The sequence below is a fragment of the Macaca thibetana genome, chromosome 6 (genome assembly GCF_024542745.1).
Source record: "Macaca thibetana thibetana isolate TM-01 chromosome 6, ASM2454274v1, whole genome shotgun sequence".
NCBI classification, from domain to species: Eukaryota; Metazoa; Chordata; class Mammalia; order Primates; family Cercopithecidae; genus Macaca; species Macaca thibetana.
The window spans coordinates 70,196,459-70,214,357 of record NC_065583.1 but is presented as its reverse complement, the minus strand read 5'-3'; the positions used below and the strand labels follow the sequence as shown (position 1 = coordinate 70,214,357).

Below are 17,899 nucleotides of genomic sequence, written 5' to 3'. Positions count from 1 at the left end.
ACAATAAATTATAAATTTGTGCTACCCAGAGTTCCATGGTTTTGATCTTAGTATTTAACCTACTTAGAAAATTATATATTTATTTATAGGTTTTTTTCTTATTTTCATATTATGTTTTAAGTTCATTAGGGGCCAGAACCATCCTTATAATCCCATAAAGTGCCTAGCACAGTGCCTAATAAATTTTCATTTAATGAAATTTAACTCGATTTTAAAAATGATCAGTGATTTCTGCTGCTTTTAAATATATGACTAAATATTGCTCATACCCAGGCAATTTAAGCATCATTTTCTTACAATTCTTAACCTCAGCCTTGAGGACAGTGCTCCCTACAATGAAATAACTTTTCTAGTACTTCAAAATTAATTACATTGTATCCTTGATTCTATTTGAGAATGCAAGCATAAAGATGTAGGGTGAGATTTCTGTGAGCTGCTGGTCTAGTGCATTTTGGTGGTATGCCTGACTTCAGGGATTACAACATTGGTGCTTTTACTTCCCAATTAAAAAGATTTCCCATAGACAGCAGGAAAAATTGCAGGCTTATTAGAAAATTATAACTACATTGTGGAAAAACTTAGAGGAAAGAAGATTCATTAAATTTTGGCTTGAAGTAGTTAAAAACCGAAGTGTCCATTGAAGTCATACTGAACAAATAAAATGTGGTATATTTGTTGAGTGGCAGCAATTAAGAGGACTTACTAAGAACTATGTTAATCAGCAATAATAGATCTCAAGAACATCATGTTCAGTGAAAAAATGCCAATTGAGGACTAAGATATATGGTATAGTAACACTTCTATAAAATCTAAATAGTGTATAGAAACAGTGGTATATATTGCTTATGAATATTAATAAGCATAATTGAAGGTATGGAGATGGAATTGTGTAGATACACATTAAACATAGTAGATGGTAAACAGGACTGGGAATGGAGGATAAAAGTTGAATAAAGAACAATAGCTGTGTTCATTCATGTATTACAACATTAAATGGTTGATCAAAAATTCAGTTCTGTGTGCTGCATGCATGTGCACACACCCACTCACAGAAAATAAGGAAAATAAACTTTTCACAAGATGTTTGATTAGTTGATACTAATAGCTAACAATATGTTGCATAAAATATTTTGAAGAAAAGAAAACTGGTAAGAGTTATTAAGACCCTTTATTCCATAGTTTTATTGTTATTGATGTATCACTTTGTGATTGAGAACCAATACTTAAGCTATCTGATAATTTGAGGCTGTTTTTGCTTTACCTTGTCATAGCTAAAATTCAGGATTTGGATTCCAGAACTGCTTAAGCTTTTACTTTATCTTAAGGCAGGAGTTTTATTAAATGTCTGAAATAAGAGGAGCCATATTTAAGCCAATGCTTATGGAGATCCAAGCACTAGGGCCAAAGTCACAACTGGGTGCTGTTAGACAACAACTTAAGGAAATTGTTTAGCAGGCAAGCAAGGCTTTGAGAAACTGGAGCCACAAAGTAGAGAATATAAAAATTCATAGTTTGAGTTGATCAGAGTTGAAGAGTTAATAGTTGCCAATGTAAGGTCTTGAAAAAGGGTGTATAGGTCAGGAATGATACCTGTAAGACAGTGACTGTAGAATAAGCTGACATGAGGCTGAAACAACAAATGAGGACTCTATCTGGGAGACAGCCAGAAGAGTGGATGTAAGGCATCAAGTAGGAGGACATGAGAAGACTGAAGTGAGGTACTTACCCTTGTTCTCTGCAGGATTAAGCAAGTAAATGAACTCGATAAGAAAGAGTGCAGTTATGGACAGACTGATGCCAAGCTTATCAAAACCTTGGGCTTGGCCTTTTCTTAACATCTGGAGTTTAGTATCATTCCTTGACATGATATACTTGAGATTTGTTTTAGGAGTGTAATATTTAACTGATTTGGGAAACCTCCAGATCTAAATGGCAACTTTTAAATTCTAAAGGTTAGCCATTCTTCATGTTGTAGATTGAAAATGTCAAATCACTAATTAAATCAATTAAGTAGCTTTCCTCCTGTTCTTTGTTGATTTTAAGGTTCAGATTTTTTTCCCTCTTGGTGACCAAAGAACATCCTGAAGCATTCTAGTGTTGAAGAGCATTGATGAGTTGCAGGCTGACAGAGATAGAGACTGAAACAATGAAAAGCTGTCCCAAGAATGGGCCAAGATGTATGCTGATATTAAATGCTTGCAGATTTTGACTTTTTTAGGTTCCTGCTCTTTAATATGACACACTTTCACCACTCAGAAGAATCAATTTTGAGGATATAACCAGTTTTCTTTAATAATTCATGTAACCTAAAAGTCAGTGAAAAGAAGAGCTTATTAAATAATAGCAAGCCAATCATGTAAGAGAAATATGATGGTATGTAGAGTTGCACACATTATATTTTCAACCTATGATTGACACTTCTTTTAAATCACAGCTTTGCTTTCAAACCTTTTTCCTAGTGAGCATTAAGAGGATCTTTCCAGTCAGCACATAAACTGAAAACAAAAACTTTAAAAATCAAATGCAAAAAACAAAAGAATAAAATTAAATCTATTGAAATGTTAAAAAATGATTAATATTTTGACATAACTACATTTTATAACCAAGCATCTTCAACATTAGAAAAAGATAACAAGATTTTTTGGTTTCATCTCAAGACACCTCCCATTAAAAAAAAAATGAAACTCTTTAATAGCTTACATGACCTAATAAACTCAGCAAAGTCACTTTTACATTGCCATGAAGCATATCATTGCAGAGATCCAGCTGAAGCCGAGAAACAGAGTAGTCAGCAGTACTTCCAGACTTCTATGTGATAAGAGATTCCATATCTGAAGTTTGCTTGCATTTGCAAAGAGCACATTGTAGACTTGTTGGCAAGGGAAATCACACTTTAATGCTTCCCTCAAATAATCACAAACATCCCACTATGTCCTCTTATAGAAGACACAATTTCTGATTTATAACCTCTCTTAATAGGATAATGCCCCTGATGCTAAATTGTCTGAACTTTGTGCAATCTCATCTTCATTCCTAAAAATATTAATGTGAACCCAGTCTTCATAATTCCATTTTGAATCAGATTTGATCTGTACTTGGCCCTTTGAATTCATTTGGGTATCTATTTCTCAGCTAGTGGGTTAACAGTTATGTCAACACTCCTGTGTTGTTTTTTGGAGGAAAAAATAAAATTAAACCAATTTATCTTTCTTTAAAGCAAGAAAGAAGAGAGGAAGAAAAAATGGTGAGATTATGGGAGAAAAAGAAAGGAAATAGTTATTCCATATGAATTAGGTGTGAGGAGCATGTTAAGGTCAACTGATAGATGAAGAACCCCTTTCTATACTACGTAGTCCTAAATGTGGTAGCAATGGGCTTTATACTTGAAACATACTCAGGAAAATAAATATTATATCTGGAGCTCCCCCCACACCCCCACATCCATAAGTTTGGCACACGGTGCCAGCTATCTTAATAGCTTTACAGAACAATGTGTGGGGATATAATATATATTTTGTATTTGTATATATTTTGTATATTTGTACACATATTATAGTTTATACATAGTATTGCAGTTATAATGTACAAATACTGCATGTGATTTTACAAACAGGTTTGACAGGTCTCTCTTTGTGTAATGAAAAATATGGTGGTCTATGTTTTTAACTTTTTGCTTTTAAATTTTCTTAAATAAACAACTAACCATATTAGACAAAACTAGAGCTCAAAAATAATTTTTGTAGAATTCCTGTTAAAGAAAACTAATGTAAAAGAAAGCAGTAGAAATCAGGCTCAGAGTATAAGTTTTATTTCTCATCAAATTCATGCATGGCAGAAAAAATTATAACTGGAATAATTTCTGTAATTCTTTGGTCTTTTTGCTAAAGAATATGTTATAAATGGATAGACATGAACAGTAAAGCTTTATTTTTATTTTTTTCAGTTGAATGACTCCATAAATATAATATCCTCTAATCTATAATCTCCTTGCTTCTTTTGAATCTCAAGCAGTTTTGTGGCGGTTCTCTCTTTATTCTATTTTGAAATGAACATGCAACACTGTACAAGATGTTCTTTCTGTATTAAAAGTTAACTGTTAATATGTTTTATGGCAAAATAGTTTTTATTTTTATATGAACATACTGAAAATGTGATTGCTTTCTAAGATTACATTTACATACTTAAGTCAACTATTTAATTTCAATTAATAATATAGGTTATGTTTTTGAGAAACTGTTGAATTGTTATTTCCACATATGTTTAGGCTGTTTTCTTCTTTTAGCTTACTCTTTCTTGCCTTTAAAAATTTGTTTCTAGTATACTTGTTTCCTGAAGTTGATCAGTCAAAATATTTGTTCATTGTTTCTTAAAAAGCTTTGCTATGACAATGATTTATGTATAGAAATTATTGATAGGTTAATTGAATGTGATGAGGAAATTAAGAAATGGATGCCATTTAATATTCTTTTATGTGAATTTTTGAGTAATATTAATTTTTTGATTTTATTTTCCATAAGAATGAAAATTAGATTTTTAGTTTTCTTCTGTTGGAAAATCTTTCTCATATTTTTTCTTTTTTTAAAATTTCACCAATTACTGTTAAATGAACATAGAATGGGTTGAATGCTATAAACTACATTTTGGTGATGTGGTTTTTAATATTTTTAAACAATATAGTTCTTTTAGAAAGTTTTTTTTACTGTATTTTCATTGAACCATAATTTCTATACAGTAAATTTCACCTATTTTATTGCGGTTTTACTTGTTTTGACAATCGTATATAGTTGTGTAAACACCGTAACAGTCAAGATATAAAATAGTTCTATCATGTGAAAAAAATTCCCCTCTACTACTTGGTAGTCAATCCCTCTCCAACCTGTGAGAATATTATAAATGAGATTCAACCAAGTTGTTTTGTGTACCCTCATTAATTCCTTTTTTATTTCTAGGTAGAATTTCACCATATGGATGTATCACAAATTGTTAATCCACTTCGCAGTTGAGGAATATTGAAATTGTTTCTAGCTTTTGGTGATTACTCATAAAGCTGCTGTGAAAATTCAGGTTCAAGTTTATGAGTGAACACTGTTTTGATCTTACTTGAGTAAATACCTAGAAGTGACATACATAAGTCATATGATACGCTTAACTTTATAAAACATTGTCAAGGTGTTTTTGAAAGTGGCTGTACCATTTTGTATTCTTACCAGTGATGTGTGAGAGTTTCAATTGCTTTGCATCCTTGCCAGCCTTTTTTATTTTTATTTTTTAGGTCATTCAAATAAGTGTTGTTGAAGTCACAATAAAAATATAGAGACAAATCTCTAAATTTAATGTTTTATTTGAGAAGAAAGAATTGCAGTTTGGGGCATACATTCAGACTAGGTGGTCTTCAATATGTCAGAAGAACAACGAAGAGGTTGGAGGTTGTATAAAAAGGAGAAATGTTATATATTGCTTTTTGAGAAAGGTCATTGGCATCAGTAAGGTTCTGGGGAACTGGTAAGCTCTGATCAGTGAGTGACAGCAGTGGGCCACATTAGTACTAAAGTTGTAGTAGTTACAAAGAAGACTGGTCTCTAGTTACAACAGGCAGTTTCAGCAGCCAGACTTGTAAAGAATTACGTTTTTGGAGCAATGTTATGTGTCCCAAATACCTTGCCCTGCTGCCTCTAGACTGTTTTAGTTGGGTATGAAAAGGATAATCCAGTTTGTGTAACCAACTTTCACAGTGTGTAGTTGCATCTTCATGTAATTTTAGTTTCCATTTCCCTAATGACTAATGATGCCAAGGATCTTTCCATGTTCTTATTTGCCAGCCATACATTTTCTTTGGTGAAGTATATGGTCGAATCATTTTTCATTGGAAATAACAATGATATATTTTTATAGTGTAAATATGATGTTCTAAAATATGTATACATTGTGGAACGACTAAATCAAGCTAATTAACATATGAATTACCTCATTTTTAATGGTGTAAATACTTAAGAACTACTCAGTAATTTTCAAGTATACAGTATATTATTATTAACTATATTATCAAGAGCTCTTGAATTTGTTCCTCCTGGTAATTAAACATTTGTATACTTTGACTAACATCATATCTCCCCAATCTCTCCACTCCAAGCCTCTGGTGGTTGTAGGTTGTCTGTTAACTCTGTTGATACTTTAGGTACTTCATTTTGCTGTGCAGAAACTCTTTAGTTTAATTAGGTCCCATTTGTCAATTTTTGTTTTTGTTGCAACTTCTTTTGAAGACATAGGCAAATATTCTTTGCCAAGGCCAGTATCCAGAAAGATGGTTCCTTGATTTTCTTCTAGGATTCTTATAGCTTGAGGTCTTACATCTAAATCTTTAATCCATTTTGAGTTAACTTTTGTATATCACTATATAGTGAGGGTCCAGTTTCATTCTTCTCCATATAGCTAGCCAGCTATCCTAGTACCATTTATTGAATAAGTAGAACTTTTCCCATTGCTTGCTTTTGTCGAATTTGTTGAAGATCTGATGGCTGTAGGTGTGTGGCTTTATTTCTGGGTTCTATATTCTGTTCCATTGGTATATTGTGTCTGTTTTTATACCAGTACTATGCTGTTTTGGTTACTGTATCCTTGTAGCATATTTTAAAGTCCAGTAATGTGATGCCTCTGGCTTTGTTCTTTTTACTTTGGCTATTCAGGCTCTTTTTTGAATGCATATGAATTTTAGAATAGTTATTTTGTAATTCTGTGAAAAATAATGTTAGTAGTTTGATAGGAATAGTATTGACTCTAAGATTGCTTTAAGCCATATGCTTTGCCCATGTTTTAATAGAGTTATTTAGTTTCTTACTATTGAGGTGTTTGAGTTCCTTATATATTTTGAATATTAACCCCTTATCAGATGTATGGTTTAAACATATTTTCTCCCATTCTGTAGGTTGTCTCTTTATTCTATTGATTGTCTCCTTGGCTGTGCAGGAGCTTTTTAGTTTGATATAATTTCAGTTATCTATTTTTGCTTTTGTTAATTGTGCCTTTGAGGTCATATCCAAAAAATTATTTCCCAGACCAGTGTTATAGCGCTTTCTTCCTATGTTTTCACGTAGTAGTTTTACAATTTCAGGTATTATATTTGTATTTACTTCATTTTGAGTTGATCTTTGTAAATAGTGTGAGATAAGCATCTTATTTCATTCTTTTGCATGTTGATGTCCAGTTTTCCTAGCACCATTTATTGATGAAAATATTCCTTCCACATTATGTGTTCTTGGCATCTTTGTCAAAAACCAATTGGCCATAAATGTGTGGATTTATTTCAGGGATCTCTATTTGTTCCATTGCTCTATGTGTTTATTTTTATGCCAGTACCATGCCATTTTGATTACTATAGCTTTGTAGATTTTGAAATCAGGTAGTGTGAAGTTTCTGTCTTTGTTCTTTTTGCTTAAGATTACTTTGACTATTTGGGGTCGTTTGGGATTCCACAGGAATTTTGGAATTTTTTTTTATTTGTGTGAACAATGTTATTGGAATTTTGATAGGGATTATATTGAATCTGTAGATTGCTTTGGGTAATATGGACATTTTAACAATATTGATTCTTTCAATTCATGAACACAGGATAACTTGTCATTTATTTGTGTCTTCTTCAATTTCTTTTATGAATGTTTATAGTTTTCAGTATACAGATCTTTCACTTCTTTGTTTAAATTTATTTCTAAGTATTTTATATCTCCATCTATTGTAAATGGAATTATTTTCTTGATTTCTTTTTTGGACAGCTTGTTATACGTAAATAGAAACTCAACTGATTTTTTAATGTTGATTTTGTATCCTGCAAATTTACTGAATTCATTTATTATTTCTAACTATATTTTGGTGAAGTTTTCAAGGGTTTTTTTGTATATAATCATATCACCTGAAAATAGGGACAGTTTAACTTACTCCTTTTTGATTCAGATTCCTTTTATTTCTTTGCCTTGCCTAATTGCTCTGGCTAGGGTTTCTATTGAGAGTGAAAATCCATGTTTTGTTCATGATTTTGGAGGAACAGCTTTCAACTTTTTACCATTGAGCATATTAGCTGCGGAATTGTCATATATGGCCTTTATTATATTGAGATACATTCTTTCTATATGTACTTTTTGAGAGATTTTTATCATTAATAGATGTTAAATTTTGTCAAATGCTTTTTCTACATCTATTGAGATGATCATGTGATTTGCCTTTCGTTTCGTTAGTGTGGTATATCATAATTAATGATTTGAATATGTTTACTTTTGCATCCCAAGGATAAATATCACTTGACCATGGTGAATGAGCCTTTCAATGTGCTGCTGAATTCAGTTTGCTAGTATTTTGTTGAGGATTTTTGTATTTATGTTCATCAGGGATATTTTCTTTTCTCATAGTGGTCTTGTCTTGCTTTGATATCAGGGTAATGGTGGCCTCATAAAATTTATTTGAAAGTATTCCCTCCTCTTCAGTTTTTGAAAGAGTTTGAGAAGGATTGGTATTAGGTTTTTAAATGTTTGGTAAAATTCAGCAGTGAAGCCTTTAGGGCCAGCCTTCTTTTTTTTCTTTTCTTTTCTTTTTTTGATGGGAAACTATTACGATTTCAATCTTTTTACTCATTATTGGTCTGTTCAGATTTTCTATTTCTTCATTATTCAGTCTTGGTAGGTTGTATGTATCTAGGAATTTATTCATTTCTTCTAGGTCATCCGATTTGTTGATGTATTCATTTGTTCATTCTAGTCTCTTAAGACCCTTTACATTTCTGTACTATCGGCTGTATGTGTTCCGATATTTTGCCCATTTTTAATGTGTTATTTTCTTACCGAGTTTTGAGAGTTTTTTATATATTCCAGATAGTCCTTTTAAGATATGTGATTCATAAATATTTTCTCCCGCATTTTCAAAAAGCAGACACTCTTAAGTGAAGTTCAGTTTATTTACTTGTTCTTTCATTTATTGTATTTTTGGTTTTGTATCTAAGAAATCATTGCCTAACTAAAGATAACAATCCTTTTTTTCTGTTTTTTAAAAGAAATTTTATAGTTCCTGGTTTTGCATTTCTCTCTGTGATCCATTTTGAGTAATATTTTAAATATAAGATGTGAGGTATGGATAAATTTTGTTTTTATCTTTTTGCATATGGATATCTGGTCATTCAAGCACTAGTTTTTAGAAAAGCTATTTTTTTTTTGTCACCAAATTGCCTTTTTACCTTTGTCAGAAACTAATCCGTCATATATGTGTAGGACTATTTTTGTATCCTTTTTTTAAAAAAAGTAAAAATAAAAATAAAATTACACTAGGAATACACAAGGAATTACATGAAGAATATGAGTATTTTATTGTAAAAATTATAAAAATATAGAAGTATATAACGATTAGAGTAAATGCTTTTATAGGCCTTACTGTGCCGAACATCACTCTAAATGCTTTAAATAGATTAACACATTTGCTCTACAACAATTCATGAGATAGGTAATGTTATTTTTTCCATTTTACAGATGGGAACACTGAGGGTACAAAGAGGTCATGTAACTTGCATGTGGTTATGTAGCTAGTAATTGTTGAGCTGTGTTCTTAATCACTTTATTATTTTCCTTCACCTCTACCCTAATCCAGTGCCTTATCTCAAATATGACAACTGTTCTTTATTTCATTTGCAACTTTATCTATCTATATAAAACACATTCAAAAGACATTGCATTTGTATTCATGTCTATTCTTTCTTCAATACCACTCTCTAGATTACTGTAGTTTTATAGTAAGACTGTAAATGAAGTGTGTGAGTCTTACAACTTTGAAGAGAATATGTATTCTGATGTTTAGGTGTAGAGTTTTTTTTCTAAATGTCACTTAGTATAATTTAGTTGGTAGGGCTGTTCTATTGTTCTGTAATCCTTGATGAGAGTTTGTCTGTTTTTCCTATCAAGTGCTGAGACAATGTATTGAAGTTTCCAAGTGTATTTATGGATTTTTTTATTTCTCCTTTTAGTTTTATAAGATTTTCTTTCATGTATTTTGAAACCCTGTTGTTAGGTGTACACATATTTATATTTATTTTGTTTTGCATAGTTGACCCCTTCATAATTAATGTCCCCCTTTATCCTTTTGCTAAAATTTACTTAGTCTGATATTAATAAGCTTTCTTATGGTGGGTTTGTGTAGTATGTCTTTTGCCAGGTTTGCACCAACCTAATATATCATTTTATTTATTTTATTTTATTTATGCCTATATATTTTATTTTATTTTATTTATGCCTATATATTTAAAATGAGTTTCTTGTACACAGCATACAGTTTGGTCTTGATTTTTTTGATCCAATCTGCTCTTTAAGTTTTAATTAGCAGTTTATAAGGTTTACATTTAATGTAATTATATGATTAGAATAAAAACCACCACATTGTTAGCTGTTTTATTTTTTAAATCTATTATTTTGATTTTGCTCCTTTGCAATCCATTCTTGAATATTTCATTTTAGCTCCATTATTGAATTATTATTGATTTTTCTGTTAAAGAATTATTTTTGTCATTGCCCTAGGTTACATAATATGCGTCTTTAATCAGTCTATATTTAAATAATATTAGACTACCAGACACGTAGTATAAGGATTTAACAACAGTATTTCCCAATTTCTTCCTTCCATCATTTGTGCTGTTGTTGTCATACATTTTATTTTTATACATGCTAGAAAACAATGCATTTTTAACTTTTAAAAATTTTGATATTTTTGCCTTAGTTACCTTTTAAAACAATTTAAAATAAGGAAATCAATTTTATATTACTTTCATTTATTCTGTTTCTTAAACGCTTTATTACTTTGTGTATATGTCATACCTTACCAAGGTTTTAAAAATAAATGTTAATATTTTTAACTATTTGCATTTATAACACACCAGTCTTTGACTTCTGTTGGCTCTGTTAAAAATTTGTCACCTTTAGATAGCTGGAAATGTGTTTTATTTTTATAATTCTTTGTGCTCACTTGGAATTTCAGGACCATGGGACTGAGTATATTATAAGAGGTCCTTTGTCCTAATCTTCAAAGTCTGACAAGTTTACTGATCTTAAGCTGTTTCTAGAAGTTCTCTTTCTGAAGTTGAAGTGTAAGCCTGTTTGGTCTATATTTCTCTTTTATTTCTCTTTTACTCTTTTACTTCTCATGTGGTGTTTGGAACATTTGGACCATGTTGTCCTGCTTTTTAATGCTTTCTTATTAATAACCCTGTACATATATGAAAATAGTTATTGAGTGTCTTCTTACCGTCTCCTTTACATATTACCATCTCCTCTACACATTAAAAAGTAGGAGGGATGTCCCAGCTCCCTTGCCACATTGTGAAAGTGCAGACTATATAGAGTGCTAAACTTAAACCCTCTCCCTGAAGTCATATGGTTTGTTTTATTCCAGACATGTACCTTTAGGCAAGCTCTGGGATTCTGAAATTGGGTGGGTTTCCTTCAAAAACAACATTCATCTGAAGACCTAATTTATTTCAGAGCCTTCTCAATGCAGTAGCCCTAGGTATGTTACTTGTTTAGCAATAAGGCAGAAGGAAAAGAGCAAGCTAGAAAACCTAGAATTTTCTGAGCAAACTATATTCAATTGTGATTAAAAAAAAGTACTGTTGACAGCTGGGGCTGGTCCTATAATAGAACTTATAATAAGCACTTGTCAGTTATGTGGGTTATTGCAAGAGACACTTATTTTCAAGCTTTCCCCTTTAATTCATGTCCAAAGCATAACATTTTCTTTTTGTCTTTTTCCCCCTCAAGGGGTGCTACATCCATTGTGTACAGATGCAAACAGAAGGGGACCCAGAAGCCTTATGCTCTCAAAGTGTTAAAGAAAACAGTAAGTTTGTTTCATTATATAATGGCATCTCTAAGGGGCCTGTGACCTGGAGAAGGCAAGAACCTGATTTGAAGAACAAAGGGGCCAGAGAGCTGCGGTGTGCAAATGACTTGTTTGACTCTTGATTATGGGAGTGCAACCCAAATATGTTGTTGTCTGGTGGAAATTGCATGAGTCTTTGAAAGCAACTGGATCTCACTTTAGATGTGGTTGTGGGGAGAAGTCTGGCAAGGAAAAACATTTAGAATTGGCAGGTAGAGCTTATTTTGTATATCAGGTATGTTCTTGGATATATACACACACACACACACACACACACACACACAGACATATATACACACTGTATAATAATTTCAATATTTAAATATTAAAACCACTTTTTAATATTAGAAAAGCTTGCTATTGAAAAGAATTTGAAATAAAGCACAAATGTATTTGTTAAAGGAGTCATCAGATTCTAATTTGCCTTGATTTTCAAATGTTGCGCTTGTTTCAGTAGAGTATAATTGAACAAATGTTAATTTTTCTGGGACTGAACTGCTCATCTGGAAGTTTGTACTTGGAAAAGGAAGGTTTTTATTTGGGGATTGCTTCTTTTGCCCTACATTCATAGGTAAGTTGAGAAGCAAAAGTGACTTAGGCTTATCTCTAATGAGTAAGAAACACAGTAGATAGGAGTTCAAAATATAAATGCCAACACCTGTGTAATACTGTCTATACCCTCAGAGAGTATTTTGCCATTTTAATGCCCTGCTTGGATTTTGTGTTCTTATGCAGTTTCTACTCATAAAACCACAAAAAGACAAGATATTCTTTTATAGTACATTCCTTTTCAAATTTCATGTGAACAAATATGTGAAATGTATATATATATGAAAACCTATATATATATATATATATGAAAACCCAGTTGTAAAGTATGCTGAGAAGTATCATAAATTTTTAAGTCAAATACATTTTTAGGCCAAGGAATTTTTATTCCTCAAGGCAGCTTAAAATTACCAGCTGTTTATGTATTGTCTGGCACAGGGAAATTGTGTAGAATCTTGTATAATGAAGAGCATAATAGTACAAGGTTTTCAGCTAAATAGAAATAGAATGACATTTTAAACAATCTGTTAGAATTTAAAGCCATAGCAAAATAACAAAAACAGTTTAATGAAAGTCGGTAATAATTTGAATGGCAGTTGCTACTAATGAATTCTATATTCTGAATTTTCTGTGTGTTGTAGGCAATGATTTAAGTTATTCCAGAATGTAGAGGAATCTTTTGATGGATAAGATTTGGAATTTTCCCTTAATTTAGTTTCTTACAGTCATAAAATCTATCTGAACTAAGGATTATTAAAACTTTTATGAAATAGAATTTCCTGTTAAATATCTACTTTCTTATGAAAGTAAAATGGCATGTTTTAGCAGTGGTCATACACAGGATGTTTTAGGACTTGTTTGTACCATTTCTTGTTGGTTAAAAAATTGTCAGTAAAATGTGTGAAGGGCTACTTGTTTTTCATAGTTGAGGAAACTTTGAGGGGGAAGAGATACATGAAAGTCTAGGAAATCAACACTTAGAAATTACATGTGAATGCTCAACAATCCCCAAGGACAACAGGCTGGTTTAAAGATCATTGACTTATGTCAGAAGTCTTTGGATAAATTGGAGTAAGAGGTCAGTGAAGCCATTTGGTGGGTTCATGATGTACATTAACGTTGGGCAAGTGCAGCTCTGGTTCGTCCTTACTGTCTTCTCGCTGTTGTGAAAACATCTCCCTCAGAAGACAGGCAGGAAGAGCATGTGAATGAGAATGAAGTGTCAGATGGGGCTGCAGAGTGGTGCTGTAAGGCAGATGTTGTCAAACAGTTACTGCTGTACCAAATGGAATGAGAGAAAATGCCCTGGAGAAACCTCAGCTTTGAATGTGAATTAGATAGAATCCTCAGTATTGTCTCCTAGGATAAATCATGCACAGAGATGTGTAAACGAGAGAAATAGCAGACAAAACCTCAAAGAACAGTTGCCTCTAGCATTTCATTCCATATAGGTCATGGAGACTGAAACTTCCTTGTCTGAAGGAAATGAATGAAGCCTAAGAATCTATTTATAGAGGAAAAGTGATGTAGAGAAAATGTTTTCTTAGATAATTCAGCCAAGGGATCTGCTCCTGAGGAAAAAAAGGGGGTGGTTCAGAAACCTTGAATTATTTATGTAATCTATTAGGCTCATAAAATTGCTTTTATTAATGCAATTTTTTACTTATTTTTGGGCCTTCAAAAATGGCAATTTTATGTGATCCAACTAACAACTTTGGGACTACTGTATTACTTCAGTGGATGGTATGGATGGTTCCTTCTGTCCTCATTTTATGACTAGACCTAAGCCTTGAAACTTTGTCTGTCTGTCTGTCTGTCTATCTATGTATCTATCTATGTATCTGTCTATGTATGTATGTATGTATGTATGTATGTATGTATGTATCTATCTATCTATCTATCTATCTATCTATCTATCTATCTATCTATCTATCATCTATCGATTTCCATCCATCTTGGTTTTCTAGGGCTAGTCCAACAAACTACCACAAACTAGATGACTTAAAAGAACATACATTTATTCTCTTACAATTGTGGAGGCTGGAAGTCCAAAATCAAAGAGCTGGCAGGGTTGGTTCCTTCTTAGGGCTCTGGGAGAAGATCTGTTCCATGCCTCTTTCCTAGCTTCTGGTGACAGCCAGAAATCTGTGGCATTCCTTGACTTATAGATCATCATTCTAATATCTGCCTCCAATTGTTACTAAACCAAACTTGAGTCAGCTCACCCAGTGTGCAAAACACACACACACACACACACACACACACACACCCACCCACCAGGACTTGCAGTGAGAGAAAGTGAGCCATTTATTGCCGGATGACAAGCAAGGAGAATCAGGCAACTCACACTTAAGACCCAAACTCCCCAATGGCTTATGAGTAAGGGCACACTATAAAAGGTAGCGGTACATTTCAGGAAAAGAGAAGTAACAGGCAAAATCATAAATCAATATATGGAGGTTATACATTGGTTTGGTCCAAGGAGGTGGGAGTATCTTTAAGTAGAGGCTAACAAACAGGTGGATTCTGAGACTCTTTGATTTACAGTTCGTTAAGGAAGCAACATTTTGTCTAAAAACTTGGGGTCAGAAGAAAGGAGTGTTAAGATCTAGCCTTTGGGTATGACTCTCTACAGGCTTTCAAGGAAGAAATTTAGAATAAGGACAGTACTCAGCGTTCACTTCTTAGTTCCGCCTTATCTGAGGTCTACATGACAGTGGTTGGTATTTTTCATCTGGTGAGGGTCAAGGTTTCTGAATAACAACTCAAGGATATGAGATGCTATCTTTAGTTTCTATAAGGAACCAAACATCTTGTGACTCTAACTTACTTGAATGACAATTGTTTAAGCTATTATTACCTTTTAAATTAGTGGATTATTTAGATTTACTTTTCAAATTGCTGGTTGCAGGGCTAGCTAGATGCCGAAATCTCCCTAGAAGGAACTCAAAATTTTTCTTTAACTCCATGCTGGGGGCCTAGGGGAGACGGGCAGTCCCCTAAGAGGGGTCTCTGCTCCCTCTCACAATGTCACATGACAGTCTTCTCCTTGTGTGTCTTTATATCATCTTACCTCTATGCACATCCCTATCCAAATTTCTCTCTTCTTATAAAAACACCAGTCCTCTTGGATTAGGGACCCACCGTACTCCAGTATGACCTAATCTTCATGAAACTAATTGTATCTGCAACAACACAATTTCTAAATTAGGTCACATTCTGAGGTACTGGGAGTTAGGATAATGCCTCTTTTGAGGGAGATTTAATTCTACCTATCTATAATCTATATTTTATCATAATTTAATGTACAAATGTTTTTAAGTCTGAGAAAGATTTCCTCCGACTGTCTCAGACTTAAAGTGAAAGACTTTTAAAAGTCTCTTTTACAGTTAATTTTTGATAACATGAATCTTTTTTCTCAGGATCTGTCTGAACATTTTTCCTTGGGAGTTTACCCAAATTCCATTTTGTGGCAATATCAAGGTCTTCTCTCATAGCTTAATAAAATAATTAGGAAGAATTTAGTTTACACTAGCAAAAAGAGACGTATTTTTCCATAAAAACCCTGAACATCAATGAGATTTCATTAAGTACTCAAATATCTGGGTTTTAATAGATGAATGCTCTGACTTATCCATAGGAATACAGACTAAGGCACCAGCTCTTATGGTGGTTGGGTGTAGGACAGAGTCAACACTGACAATTAAAATAAAGTGAATTGTCATGTTTAGACAACTAGATATTAAGGTTGTCTTAATATCTAGTCTTAATATGTCTTAATATCGTTGTGATAAATTAACAGGTAATTATAATATGAGACATTTTAAGTTAATATTTATTTTATAAATGGGTATAGCATCATGTGTTTAATATATAGAGAGCTATGTTTCAAAGAACTGGAATGCATTAAATTACATATCAGCCAGCATCATAAAATCTGCAATTTACTTTCAAATAGTTAAACAACAACAAAAATTGTATGTGTATGCACAGATTGGGGCAGAGAGGAAAATCAAATATGGCAAAAATAAACAATTACTGTAGTATATTAGCATTCATTCTGGTATTTCAACGTTTCAGGTACATGAGCATTCTCATAATGAGAAGTCTGTGGAAAAATATAATTCAACATTAAGATCCTGTTCGCATAACTGAACACTTCTTCTGGCTATTCAGAAAGCATTTTAAGATTTTGCACTCTCTAAATGTTATGACAAACATCAGTGACTCACTGTTATAAATGTATTGAAGAGCCAGAAAACAGAAAATGATAATTGAACCAACTTTTTATTGTATTGAAAAAACCTTGGATATTTCCTGTAACAATATCCATTTGTCTGATTGTGTCATTAATGGGGATAAGGCTTTCATGGTGTTAACTGTAAACAAGAGAGGAAAATGGATTGAAGTGCCTTTTGGGTTGTTTGTTTCCTTTTTTTCCACTTAGTATTAGTGACTCTTGTACTGAAGAAGTCATCATTTCCCTAGACATGACATTCATCCTCTCCTCTTTAGTGGGGATGGCCTAAGTGCAATTTTTGTTCCCCATACAAACTACATTATCTTGTATATATTGTCTAGTTTGCTTGTGATTATCAGTGGAAATTTAACTTTGAACTTTGTTAATCATGAATCAAGGGTGAAGGAAACAAAGCTAACTTTTTTCTTTCATGCATCAGCTCTTCAGTATATCCACTGTATGTGATATTTGAAGTAGAGTAGAAAGATTTTATTAAGTTACCTTGGGTCTTTAAAGGATTTTGACAGACATGGCTAGTGGGGACAACCAGTGTGTTAACAAGATGTAACCTTTTTATTGATGTTAAATGATGAACTTAAAACTGTATGAAAGGAAAAAAATAAATGTGAGAAAGTGTCAAAATTTGAACAAATTAAGCAGATGGAAACTTCAAACTGGACTGAATTTTGCTGAGTTAAATGGAATCCCAGCTTTTGAAGAATGACATAATGATGATGATGGAGTCTCTATTTCAGGAGTAATTCACATGAATTATAGTTTACCTTTCTTCCTTAGGAATACATACCTCAGAGTGTATCTAAATGACCACATATCAGACTATAAATGTGACCTATTTTCAAGGAGAACTGATTGAGATTTAAGAAAATTATGCTCCACCAATAATTTATAGTATCTCTAGAATTTTGGAAACAGATATTTGAACTTCAGAATTCAGATGAAGTTTCTAACTGTGTAGCTCAACTCTTGGAAAAGCTTGTATTAATCTAACTGTAAAATACATACCTCTCATTGAAATACCTAGTATTGAGTCTGATATCTAATCTCAGTGTGGAAAAATCATAATTTCTAGGTATTCTGACTCTCCTTAAAAATTGCTATGTAGTAGTGGGGTGATGTTGTGGTCTGTGGTGCCAGGCAGACTAAGTTTAGGATCACTTCTGCCACTTACTAATTGTGTGACTTTACAAGTTA

General features: G+C 32.6%; 1 protein-coding gene across 1 annotated transcript in view; it reads left to right on the top strand.

The window, feature by feature from the left end:
• Positions 1-17,899, top strand: part of CAMK4 (calcium/calmodulin dependent protein kinase IV) — a 258,982-nt gene that overhangs the window by 103,419 nt on the left and 137,664 nt on the right. Inside the window, exon 2 of the mRNA XM_050793067.1 lies at positions 11,778-11,856. Within this exon, the coding sequence (XP_050649024.1) occupies positions 11,778-11,856 (79 nt within the window). The remainder of the gene's footprint in view (positions 1-11,777; positions 11,857-17,899) is intronic.